Source organism: Pelodiscus sinensis, chromosome 14 (genome assembly GCF_049634645.1).
Source record: "Pelodiscus sinensis isolate JC-2024 chromosome 14, ASM4963464v1, whole genome shotgun sequence".
Lineage (NCBI taxonomy): Eukaryota > Metazoa > Chordata > Testudines > Trionychidae > Pelodiscus > Pelodiscus sinensis.
This window is the reverse complement of record NC_134724.1, coordinates 952,200-965,387: the sequence shown is the minus strand read 5'-3', so window position 1 is coordinate 965,387 and position 13,188 is coordinate 952,200. Positions and strand designations below refer to the sequence as shown.

At 42.3% G+C, this 13,188-nt stretch overlaps 1 protein-coding gene across 2 annotated transcripts in view; it reads left to right on the top strand.

Annotated features, from left to right (window-relative positions):
• Window positions 1–13,188, top strand: part of SPG11 (SPG11 vesicle trafficking associated, spatacsin) — a 68,965-nt gene that overhangs the window by 21,825 nt on the left and 33,952 nt on the right. Inside the window, exons 12-18 of one of the 2 annotated variants that reach the window (XM_075896796.1) lie at window positions 799–855; window positions 1,360–1,487; window positions 5,445–5,623; window positions 6,181–6,391; window positions 6,904–7,104; window positions 9,695–9,801; window positions 10,593–10,738. In XM_075896796.1, the coding sequence (XP_075752911.1) occupies window positions 799–855; window positions 1,360–1,487; window positions 5,445–5,623; window positions 6,181–6,391; window positions 6,904–7,104; window positions 9,695–9,801; window positions 10,593–10,738 (1,029 nt within the window). Of the gene's footprint in view, window positions 1–798; window positions 871–1,359; window positions 1,488–5,444; window positions 5,624–6,180; window positions 6,392–6,903; window positions 7,105–9,694; window positions 9,802–10,592; window positions 10,739–13,188 lie in introns of both variants that reach the window. The other variant, XM_075896795.1, reaches the window with a different exon arrangement.

Genomic DNA, 13,188 nt, shown 5'->3' with positions numbered 1-13,188 from the left:
TTGAATAAAAAACAAAATTAAAAAAAGACCCTAGACATTCAAGTCTAAAACATATCTGAAAAAGAAGTGAAAGTTACCAGTGTAATTTTTTCAATCCAGATGTCATAGCAGGAAACTGGGTAGAACTCTCCTTACCAGAGGACGAAAGGAAACAGTTTATCTTAGTTTTTTCTTTACTCTTACTGGTTTCCATGTGGGTTTTTAGTCTTGGAGCCCCTAAAAGACTTTCTAGAAAAGTGAAATGCACAAGAACTCTTATTTTAATAATAATTATTGGTTGCTGCGGTGCTTCTCTCCCTTTTGGAGAACTTTTCTCATGGCCAGAGCTGAAGAGCAGGGTTTAGCCCTGATGTGCCCAGCACAAACAGTAACCTGCCTTCCAATTCCACAGGTGAGTGTGTTGGGGAGGCATCGTTATCCATTAGTGAGAGAAGCTGCTCACAGAATACTATGGCATAAAAAATGGCTCTACTTACTGCCTTATGTTTTATGTTCAGTTAACCAATGCATAGTATACATAGGGACATGCTTTTTCTGGACTTGTACACTAACAGCTGGATATACATTTTATATCCAGAGGGATCAAACAGCCCCAAGTCATATGCAGTACTTCTGTTGGCTCTATGCAGACTGAATTCTCTCTTCTGATCTGCAGAGGGAAATACTATGGTGCACACAGTGAAGATGTTGCACTTGTGAAAGAAAATAATGTGCTCAGTTTTGAGTGGTAAAAACTGCCTTTGCATATAGAATTTTTATTACACTGTGTGATCTGCAATTGAAATCTGCTTTTTATAGGGTTTTGATGTGAAAGAGCAGTTGCACAAGATATGTTTCTACACTATTGATAAAAACGTACGTGACTTGTTGGTAAGTGGAGAAAAGATTTCTCTGATTTACTCTAGTTAACATTTTGTACGTCTCTTTGTGGAATGCACACTCTTCACTATTCCAAAACCTGTGTTACAAACTCTACTGTGTCCCCTGCAAGCAGGCACTGGTCTTGGATTTGTCATGGCCTATTATTTTAAAACAACAGCAGTTGAGGTTAAAATTGGTTGAAATGACAGTTTACCCTGCCCCGGCGTGCTTCATACATGACTTTATAGACAGGATGAAATTCTGACCCCACTGAAGTAGCTGTCAAAAATCTCAAGGACTTCAGTGAGGCCAGGGTTTCACCTAGTCTGTTACACACCGCACTCTCAGCTCCTCAGGATCCTTCCCTGTGGATCACTTCTGTCTTTGTGCTTTGTTATCAAAGAAGTCTGCAAAAAGATTCAATTCTTTTTTTATGTCATGACAGTAATTTGTGAAATGTATTTGTGATCAAAGGTACGACTTTAATTTTATTTGAAGGTGAAAGTATTGCAAGAAGAAAACTATTTTTCTGAAAAAGAGAAGATGGTGATAGACTTTGTGCATCAGGTTGAAAACTTTTATTCAGGACCCTTCCAAACCAAAAAAGAAATTCAACCTCTTTCCAGGTAACATGGTTTAACTGCCTTTTTATCTTAAATGAATAACATTGATTCAGTTTGCTATGTTCTTTGCATATTTAAATCTGAGATTTGTATTTTATAGGTTTTGCTGTGCTAACAAATGGGCTTCTGTAGTTGCATCTACAAAGTCACAGGGTTCCTGATAGATAGTTTAAAATGCTTTAAAGAGCTCTGCGAGTTGGTCATTTTCTTCACAGACAGGTCACTTATTATCATGAACGTAATGTAAAATCTTTGCATGTTAGTCTTGGCCTATTATTGGTCTTCTAACAATAAGGTTTATTTAACGGGTAATGATCAGTAAATGTCAATTTCACTGTAGACCAAAACCAATGAAAAATATTTCCATTGATCACAATCATAACAGAAAATTTCAGATAAGCAGTGTTTTCTTTCTTTTCCTCGGAACTTATTAGAGTTAATCCAGTGATTTAGCACGTGAATAATAAAACTAGGTATGATTTGTTGATTTAAAGATATTTACTGTCTATCTTTTGACATGTCGACAGTAGGTATTTTAGTGGTTTATAAAATGTGTTTGATTGTCAGAATTGGGAGGAGGGGTCTGACGCACATTCCTAGAAGGTGCATGGGGCTGGGAGGCTCAGGGTTGAAACAGTCCCAGGTGGGGAGGGGACATGGACCCCAGCCAGCCCCTTTTACCTGTGTGGTGATTCTGTCTCTCTTCTGTTTGGTTTTATGAGAAGCAATCCCTTTCCAAGCACATAATGTTTTCCTGGCATAACCAAACCCTTCCATTTCTGTAAGTTATGATAAGAGGAATCTGTGTGCCGAATTTAATAGTTCTAGCTCTTACCATTTAGGAGGAGTTCTTGAACAGACTAAGGATGTTAAATATTGGTTAATTTACTAGTTGAGTAGTCAATGGAATTTCCATCGACTACTCAACTAGTCAATAGGAACTTCCGCATTCCACCTTTGAAATGTACAAAAAACCCATTGGGGCTCTTGTACATTTCAAAGGAGGAATGCGGAACTCCCCATGCAGCCCGGGGCCAGTGGGAAGTCTCACTGACTCCTGGCTGCATGCAGGTGTGCCAGCTTTGAAATGCCACGTGGAGCCTGGGGTCAGCTGGGGACTCCCCAGCTGATCCAGGGCTCCACGCGGTGCTGCTACTTTTAAATGCCGTGGCAGCGTTTCAAAGGGACAATTCCTCACAGCTAAGCTGGGGATCAGCTGTATAGCACTGTCCATTTGAACGCGCCTCAGTGTTTCAAAACGGCAGCACTGCACAGCTGAGTCCTCTGTCAGGGATAGCTCAGTGGTTTGAGCCTTGGCCTGCTAAACCCAGGGTTGTGAGTTCAATCCTTGAGGAAGCCATTTAGGGATCTGGGGTAAAATCTGCCAGGGATGGTACTTGGTCCTGCTGTGAAGGCAGGGGACTGGACTAGATGACCTTTCAAGGTCCCTTCCAGCTCTAGGAGATAGGCATCTCCATTCATTTACTCATATGGAAGCTATTTCAAAGGGACAGCGCTGCACAGCTGAGCCCAGGATCAGCTGTGTAGCACTGCCCCTTTGAAATGCAGCCTTGGTATTTCAAAGCGGCCGTGCCTCATGAAGCTCGGGGTCAGCTCCTTACGGTGCTGTTTTGAAATGCCAAGGCGGTGTTTCAAAGGGGCAGCGTTGCACAGCTGAGCCTGGGATCAGCTCTGCGGCGCTGCTGCTTTGAAGTATCCCCTCTTACTCCCTCCCCTCTTTGCTGCTTCTATCTAATAGAGGCAGTGGGGGGGAGGGGGTGGAATTGACTAGTCGACTCAACTATCCAATAAGCATTTGCTTATCAGATAGTCGACTAGTACTGAACATCCTTAGGACAGAGAGACCCTTTAATATATATAACAGATGGATATTTTCTGTCAGTTACTTAAATAAAAAGAAGGAATTCTGCCAGGCTTGCTTTTTACTGTCAGCTCAATGGAGTCCTTTTTATGGCACCGCTATGGAAATAAAACAGTGGCTTGTGCTGGTAGTGGCTAAAATAATAATAAAAAAAGACTAATGTGAGCCTTGGATGCATACATGAGAATCTTGAGTAGGAGTAGAGATTCTCTGTTTGGAACTGATGGGACCACTGCTGAATGTGGTTCTGGTGTCTGCAGTGCAAGAAGGATGTTGATTAACTGAAGAGGGGTTCAGGCAGGAGACATGAGAACAATTAAATAATTAACAAACCTAGCTTATAATGATTGAGCTCTTTGAGTCTGTCTCTTTATCTTAAAGATCAAATTAAGGACTGAGTAACTACATAGAGAACAGATATTTGAAAATGAAATGTAAGGTCTGGCAGACAAAGATATAAAAGGATCTAGTGGCTAAATGATTAAATAAAACAAATTCAGACTGGAAGTATGGTGTACATTTTTAACTGTAAGGATTAGCCATTGGAACAATTTACCTTGGGTCATTGTGGATTCTGCATAATTTAACTAGGTATATGAAACCAAATTGATGACATGTTAAGGCCTACTGCATGTATGGCTTACAATATGGCATTTCTTTATTCATTGTTTGAGGCACAATAGATGGCAGTTAATTTAAAAAGGTGTTTTGGCTTTTAGTTACTTCTGTGGGTTTATGCATAACCAGTAACTACCATGTGGAACAGACCTGCATGGACAGGAAGATAAACTCAGTGACTTGCTAGGACTCTTGCATAGTTAACTGCAAGCTGTAACATTCAGTGAATGTCTGTGTGTGCTGCAAAACATTTATCCATCTGTGTCTTGTACTAAAACCAGGGGTCTGCAGTTTCCTGTAAAACTGCTGTTTGCAGTAGACACAGGAGAGCTGAGGCTGCAGCTGGTACAGATTATAGCTGCCCAAGCAACATTAGAATCACATGGTGCACTCATTATAGAGCTTATGAAGTGGGAATAACTGACTTTTCTGAAGTTTAAAAAATGTTCAGTTAAGGGTAAAACAAATATTAGTATTGCTGCTCAGGTGAATCAGTTTGATTTCAATGCTATGAGTATTCTATAATATAGCAAACAAGCAGATTTACCCAGTGTTGCTTGGATCTGTAATTGGTTTCCAATAACATCATCTTCTAGATTTTCAAATCATTGATTTAGCTGTGCCAAAAAGAGCAGATTTCTCCATTTCCTCTCTTTTCTGTAAGGCTTATTGAGAAGCAGTCCTATTCCAGATTCATCCTATTTGTCTGTTTCATCTTGGTTCAGTCTTTTTTAATATTCACTCAATGTCTTGTCAATTTTGAGGACTGAACTTGCTTTGGTGATTGTCTCATTTCTGTTTGGTTTTATGAGAAGCAATCCCATTCAAGGCACATCCCACTTTCCTGGCACAACCAAACCCTTACATTGCTTTAAGTTATGGTAAGAGGAAACTGTGAACCGAATTTGGTGGTCCTAGCTCTTACTGTTTAGGAGGAGCCCTTAATCAAACAGACTGATAAACTCTAAAATATATAGTAGACTACAGACCTTTGAACTGAGAACACACTAGGAGGCTTTATGCATAGGCTAGTCCTTATAAAACACAATTATTACAATACATGTGCATGGTATATCAGTTCAGTTTTTACAGCATTGAATATTTACTACCGTGCCTAGCAATTAACTAGCCTTTTTTTCCCTGTTACACTCATTTATTATGCAAGTACTAATACATTGCTGGCATTCCCAAAATCTTTTTTCAAGATACAGATTTTGTTGGTATCACTTGTAGGCACCACTCAAAATTATAAGTAACAAAGTGTTAATGAATTTGTTAAACTTATCAATATTGTAAACTACAGTTTATACAAAGTTTTTAGTAAAACATCTGAATGGGTACAAGTTGGAGGGGACTGCATGTCTTAGAGGGGACAGGTGCATCTGACAAAGTGGGTTTTACCCACGAAAGTTGATGCCACAGAACTCCTCATTATCTTAATGCGTAAAAATTTCTGCCAGTTTCAGGAATTGGAGAAAGGAACAAGATCTGTCCAGTCACACAGCTGTTTTGGATACATTGTTGACTTGTGGCAAACATGAAATTCACAACAGGGAACACAGAGTTATGTTAAACTGGGGTCAGTGGTGGGATCGGCATGTTCAAGAAATGATTCTTCTTCCCAAAAGATCACAAGAAGGTCAGTATTCCAGTATTAAGTAGTTGAATAAATTAATCATTAAAAATTTAAAGTGACTTGTAGATGTGAATTCCGTTTGGATTTGTGGAGCATATAGTGAGTCCAGGATGAGCAAAAGAGAGGCTACATAGAGTCAGGTTCACTTTATTTTTGCAGTTCCGTTATGAGGAAAGGTTAATTTGTGCTTTGGGAGAAAAATTCAGATAAATTATGAAATTCATCTGAACCAGCCTTCAGAATGTGGGCAAGAAAATCTGTCTGTCCTCTGCTGCTTTGAGGAAGAGAGGAATGGAACTAGCTAAAAAGACTTCTCAAAAGAATGTATTACATTATGAATAACTTACATAATAGTTTGTTCCAGAAAGCTTATTGTAGCATTTTGTTTTTCCACCGTGAAAGTTCTAACTAGTTATGACAATGTATTACATTCAGCATTGTATTAGCAAAAGAATAAACCTTGTATTCATTCTCAGGGTGTACTTATGTAATTATAAAGGGTTTATAAAAACTGTTACCCTAAAGTTTTGTGTTGGGGGGGGGTGCTTTTTTTAACACAGAATTGAAGTCCTGTAGTCCTGAGGTTCTTTGGATGTATCTGACATCCCAGCACAATTGGCTTAACATCTGTTCGTGGATTGAAGAATCCCAACCACATAATCGTACCTTGTTTCAACAGACTAATTGGCCTTCTCTGACACCAGATATTATTGACAAAAATACATTATGCAGCAGCTATATGAGAAATGAAATATTAGACAAGCTGGCTAGGTAGGTGTCCTCACTGTGTTAATACTAACTTTACATTTTCTAGAGAACTAGAATCTGATGTAGAAGTGTATGCATGTAAAATCCTAGATAAAGATTAATCTTTAATGATGCTGTATTTTTATGAAAATAGTTTTAACCATTTGCAAAGTGTGGCTCAGTCCTGGATTCTTTGCATGACCAAAATTCCCATTAAATGTAATTTGAGTCTTACAAACATAAGAAAATATACTATCGACCCCTTAGCACGCAAGTTACATTTCTACTACCTATTTTTGCTACCGTAAATCCTGTAATGTAATGTAATCTCTCCCACTTTCTCACACTGAATTCCAGCAACACTAATATACAGTGCTATGAGAGCATTGTAAGGAAATGTACTTCTTTTTGTATGTTATGTTCACTTCTGCAATAAAACAATTAAATGTCAGTAGAAGACCTCTTACTTAGCCATTCAGTGAAGAAATTTCAGCTGAGACAACTGCTTAATTTCAGGTGTTTTTTTTTTTTTGTAGAAATGGAATATTTGTCCCATCTGAACAAGAAGACTTTGAACTTCTCCTCCTAAGATTGATCCACATTGGAGGTGTGATGCAAAGTCCACATCCTGTTCCAAAATATGACGCGAGTGGTTTGGATTTCCATACTCATTTCATCCTGTATTGTTTAGAACGTAGTCTGCAGCATTTGCTATACACGTATTTAGACTATTACAGGTACTAGTACTTGGATTTATACATCAGTGTAAAAAAGGGTTTTATATTTGGATCTTTATAAAAATGGAAGCTGGTAAAGCACAGCTTAAATAGTTGGCGATGAGAATTTTCTGGGGCAATTTAGGTCCTTACAGTTTGGGGAGGATTATTTAAAGGTGACTATTGTCAATGAAGTGCTGATTCTGTGAAAAGCTTTGAGAGAGAGAGAGATACGATGCTTTGAACTGCACCTTTGTTCCATAACTAGCACTGTAGTAGCCTGCCATTGTACAGGCAGTCCCCGAGTTACTTATGTCGGATCCGCAGTTACGAACGGGGTTTGCTGCTCGTCTCCCTGGAGACCAGCAGACCAGGGAGATGGGAAGCAAAGCCTCTGAGGACGCCAGCAGCGGAACAGCCGCGGCGCGTCTGGGCTGTCCGCTGCCCGCGTGCTCTGCGGCTTTGCTCCACGTCTCCCCAGACCAGGGAGACGGGGAGCAAAGCCGGGGAGTACGCGGGCAGCGGACAGCCCGGACGCGCCATGGCTGTCCCGCTGCCGGCGTCCTCAGAGGCTTTGCTCCCTGTCTCCCTGGTCTGCTGGTCTCCAGCAGACCAGGGAGATGGGGAGCAAAGCCGCGGAGCACGCGGGCAGCGGACAGTCCAGACGCGCCACGGCTGTCCCGCTGCTGGCGTGTTCCGCGGCTTTGCTCCCCGTCTCCCTGGTCTGCTGGAGACCAGCAGACCAGGGAGACGCGGAGCAAAGCCGCGGAGCACGCGGGCAGCAGGACAGCCGCGGCGCGTCTGGGCTGTTCCGCTGCCCCCGTGCTCCGCAGCTTTCCTCCGGACACCTGTGGTACAGCAGCTGGGGCGCTGCTGGTTGGTCCTGTAGCGCCGCTCTGGGCGCTACTGGACCAATCCGGCAGCACCCCAGCTGCTTTACCTCAGGCATCCTGATTCAGCCACTGCTGGTCAGTTTCAGCAGCGGCCGAATCAGGACGCCTGGGGCAGAGCAGCTTGGGTAAAGAGCAACTGGAGCAACCCAGCAGCACCCAAGCTGCTCTGCCCCAGGTGTCCCCAAGTCAGCCGCTGCTGAAACTGACCAGCGCTGACTACAGGAAGCCCGAGGCAGAGTTGCTCTGCCCCGGCTTCCTGGAATCAGCCGCTGATCAGTTTCAGCAGCAGCTGACTTGGGGACGCCTGGGGTTCTTAAGTTGAATCTGTATGTAAGAACTGGTGTCCAGATTCAGCCCGTTGAAACTGATCAGGGGCTGATTCCAGGAAGCCAGGGCAGAGCAACTCTGCCTCCGGCTTGCTGTAGTCAGCCGCTGGTCAGTTTCAGCAGCGGCTGAATCTGGACGCCAGTTCCGACTTACATACAGATTCAACTTAAGAACAAACCTACAGTCCCTATCTTGTACGTAACCCGGGGACTGCCTGTACTTGCAGATTTGTCCCTCAAATGTAATCCAGAGGTTACCACTTTTCGAGTTCCTCTTGCCATCAGATGCTGACGTTTGCTTTGTGTCCTCCTTAGTGGCAACTGTTTTCATGCCATTCTGGGGATTTAAAGGAAATCATCATAATTGTGACCATTTGAAATGGAGCAATGGTTTAAACAATTTGATCTTTATGATGGGTTAGTGCTTTTATAATTATATAATAATAATGTAAACAGCCTGTCTGGATCAGGCTCAGGTATGGCCAGACTCTTGACACACGCTGACTGCTAAATTCATTGCAAGATTCCATCTAAATCAGAACTAGTTAAGGTTCTGGGAGAAGAGAAAATGTATTTGCTTTTACCTACCCAGTCCTGGCTAAGGAGTAAAATAGTTGTTTGATAGCAGGCCATAGTCATTAATATTACTGTTCTATCTTCTCCTAGAAGAATGAAAATGCTTTAATGGCAATTGGTAGGGAATATCTCCTTTTGAGTTGGGAGGTGTAATACTTATCTAGCTAGTTCATTAATAACATAGCACAGTCATGGAGGTGCAAGCCATGAAAGCTGTTTCAGATAAGCACCTGGTGTTTCAGACAGGCATGTCTTGGAGCAGTTAGCTCTTCCTGCTGCTCATGCCAGTGGAGCTGCATTCTGTTTTCAGTGTGCCGCCACAATGAGAACTCATGCAGGCTTGTCCCCTCAAGATGGGAGTTACACTCCTTTCTCACTCTAGACATACCCAGAGAGCAAATGATTGTTGAAACAAGCGAGAGAGAGTCCATGGATTGAATTCATTTAGAATTACTTGACCCAAAGGGTATGTCTAAACTACATCCCTCTTTTGAAAGAGGGATGTAAATTAGACATATCAAAATTGCAAATGAAAAGCCGGGATTTGAATTTCTTGTGCTTCATTTGCATAATCACGTCATGGAGCGTGGGTTTTTTTCCCGAAAAAACGCTATTTTGAAAGTGAAACCGCGGTCTAGACACAGTTCTTTTGAAAATAAAAGCCTTTTTCGAAAGATCCTGTACGCCTCAAAAGTGACATAGCCAAAGAGTGCAACATAGTAACTGTTTAGAGAAGGGGCTAGTGATTGTACTTTGCTACTTTTTATTAATGCATTTTATGTTTTCATTATGCTACTGTTCTTGCCTTGTTTTCAGTTTAACGCCTTTGAATTGTCCTATTTTGGATAAAAAGGAATTGCATGAGGCTCACCCCTGGTTTGAATTTCTAGTGCAGTGTCGAGGGGTTGCCAGTAACCCAAGAGGTAGGATCCCAGCTTTCATACATTGCACATTCTTTGGATAAACTTATTGTGTGTAACATCAGCTAAAAGTAGCGGTTACAGCCTTAGTTAGTTAAAGTCTGAACAGAAGCAGCCACGTAGACATACATTTACAGCTAACATCTCCTTTGGATCTTCTGGTACGCCCTGGCTTATCGGTGTCTTAGATTAGATGTTCCCCTGCCCAAGATGGTTTTTAATCAGTGTAATTAAAAATCAGAGTGACTTGTGCCCTTAAGTCAGTCAGCCTTTTGAAAATCCCATCCATCTTTACAGAGCCAAGCATATCCTCGTTGCTCAGCACAGTGTTTTTGTTTTTTAAAAAAAATGGTGCCGGTACTCCAAGGGAAAAGTTGTTGAGCTCTGACTGGAGGTGCTGGTACTGCATTTGGGGGTGCCAGTACTGTGTACCGGCAGTACCGTCACAAAAAAGCACTGGCTCAACAAATAACCTTTGCATGAGGCTTGCATTTGTTATTTCAGAAAATACGTGCACTATAGGATAAAGAATTGATCAGTAATGGATTGTAAAAATGTGGGACCTGAATCCCATCCTCTTTCTATGGGCCCCATTCCTTTTTAAGCTCAACAGGAACATTGTCAATACTTTGGAAGGGTTTTAAGAGCCTGCCTGCCTATCTATATAGCGTGCCATCAGCATGAGTTTTTTAAAAATGTACTTTTTCTTAATCTTGAATCAATTTTAAAATATGAATAATTGAATCATATATTTTTTCAGTGTAGAAAAATCTCACTTTTTTTTCTTTTTACAGATCCAAAGATGATTTTTCAGGCTAGTCTTGCAAATGCTCAGATCTTGATTCCTAGTAATCAAGCTAGTGTGAGCAGCATGCTGTTGGAAGGACATACACTGTTAGCACTGGCAACCACAATGTATGCACCTGGCGGTATTGATCAGGTACTGAATAGATAACACATACTATGTCAGCCATTTCTGGAAATTTACTCCAATTGCTAGGAGCTAAAAACGTGTGTCCCGTGGGTGTAATTTGTAAAATCGTGCGTGCGTGTGCGTGTGTGTGTGTGTGTGTGTGTGTGTGTGTGTGTGTGTGTGTAAAAAAAAAAAAAGGGGGGGGGGGGAGGCAGAAAATGATTGAGAACTTAGAAGCTGGAGGTAACAGACTACAAATCCCAGCAGTGATTGAGCAGGTAATATTCTTAACCCAGAGCTCTTTGCCATGCTGTATCTTTTTTCCATTGCTTTATTTCCGTGGGCTTCAGAGTAATGATGGGTTATTGTGTGTAGTGTGTTGTGTGAGTAGTTGATTTGTGCACGGGTTGGGTTGTGCTGGGACATTTGTGTGTGTGTGTGTGTGTGTGTGAGAGAGACACAAATCAGGGATGTATGCTGCAGTATGGGGCTATGTGTGTTTAGAAGTATTGCATATACTGCTGTGTTGTGTGGGTGGTTGTGCCAGTTCTTTGTTGATTTGTGTTGATGGCAGCTGGGCTGAGTAATCTACTATTTGTACAGTCTGTCACAACCAATGAAATTGTTGCATGCAAATTAGATGTGTAGTAAGGTAATTGGTTATCTCTGATATCACAATGGCCTGCATGGCAGAGATATATGCCTGACTGTACCTGTATAACATGCGAGTTTAATTTGAAAGTCAAAACAAGAACTTAATTTGGACAGTAAGAGACCACATACTCGAACTCGAACAGAGAGGTCTCAACCATGCTTGTCTCTGCATCTATTACATCTCACACACAGACATTTAGGCTTCATGGTAACATAGTATGATCATTCTGGTCTCTTTTTACATAGATTATGAAAACAAAATGGGATGTTGTCTCTACTCAGTACAAAGAAATACAGAAATGCAACCACATAACTTTCTTTCCGAGATGAGGCTATTCCTTTGGAGTAGTATATTTCACTAAATAAGGAAAATTTCACTAAAGGTTACTCTAAACTTCAAAATAATGCAGTTGATGAGTCTAATACTTTTCATAATACTTGAGTGGAAGTGTTTTAGAAGCAAATAACAATGAAGTACAGAAGTCGTTAGGATTGGCTCCTAAGGTGATAGAATTTGTTTCTAAACTCTTTTCCTATATGTCTTTTAAAAGTAGCTGCAGTTAATAGATATTTGCAGGTTATTTTCTACACTTATCCTTTATATCATAGGAAAGTTTGTTGTAAGTGTTCAAATGTTTGCCTTTGTTCCATTTATAGAAAACCTTTGACTTTGTGCAGGTTGGACCTGTCTGGTCAGGCACCCTTGGGACCTGACCAGTCCCTAACGAGGGAGTTTCCCTGACCAGAGGAGGCCAGTGAAGGCTCCTCTGTTTCCAGTCTCAGGGATCTGTTCCTGGGGCGGCCTCTGGTCCCCTGGGCTCCTCTCCTGGCCATGGGCCCCAGCCACTAGCCCTACCTGCTGGCCCTTTTCCCCACCCTGACCACCAGGCCCCCTACCGCTGATTGGGCTCTGCTTCTAGCTGCTGGACTCCTGGCTAGTCATGGATGCTGGGCCCCTTGCTACTGGGCTCCGTACCCGGCTGCTGGGGCTCTGTGGTCCAGCAGTATCCGTAGTCCTGCTGCCATGTTTTTCCCATGAGTGCTCCTACCCCAGAGCACCATGGGGTCCCCGAGGATGCTGGACTCTGGATGTTGCCAGACCAGAGTGTCCTGGACTAGAAAGGTTCGACCTGTGTCGTCAGTCAGGGTTTTGGGCTTGTCCCCGTTCATTCCTGAAAGGTGCTCTACTGTGTTGGTGATGATAAACTTTCGGCTGCATGCGTGCGTGTGCTCCCTTTATCTAAAGCGTTAAACCCCATGTTCTTGGGCCAGCACAGTAGATCTCTGAGAGCTCCCTGGAATTGACAGATTCAGGCAAGGATGAAACCAGTTGAGCAGGCTTATTGCCAAATGCGATGCATTAACAGTTGTCAGCAGGTCTCAACGCCAAACCACTGTGCATTCTGCAAGCGTTGACAATGTACCAACACATAGCAGGCCTATTGCCAAGTGACAGATATTAACAGTGGTTAGCCAGTGTTAAGCCACTATGCGTTCTGTAAGTCTCGGCAATGACACCTGCCGTTTCAGGTGTCTAGTGCACCCCCCCATGTCGGTCAGCGCTCACCGTTTGCGGTGCCCTTTTATAGACATGTACAAACAACTTACATCACTTCTTTACGTACCAGGTTGCCACCCTCTGTTGCCGAGTTACAACCCCTCACCTTGCAGCAGAGGGGCTTACTTACTGTCCTTCATGCTGTCAGCTTTGACCTGGTCCTGAACCTAGGTCGGTATGCACATTAGTTTTTGGGGAGTCTTTGTACTAAGACATTTCTTAAGATGTTCTGCTACTCCCTTCTGGCTTACAGTCTGTACCCGGT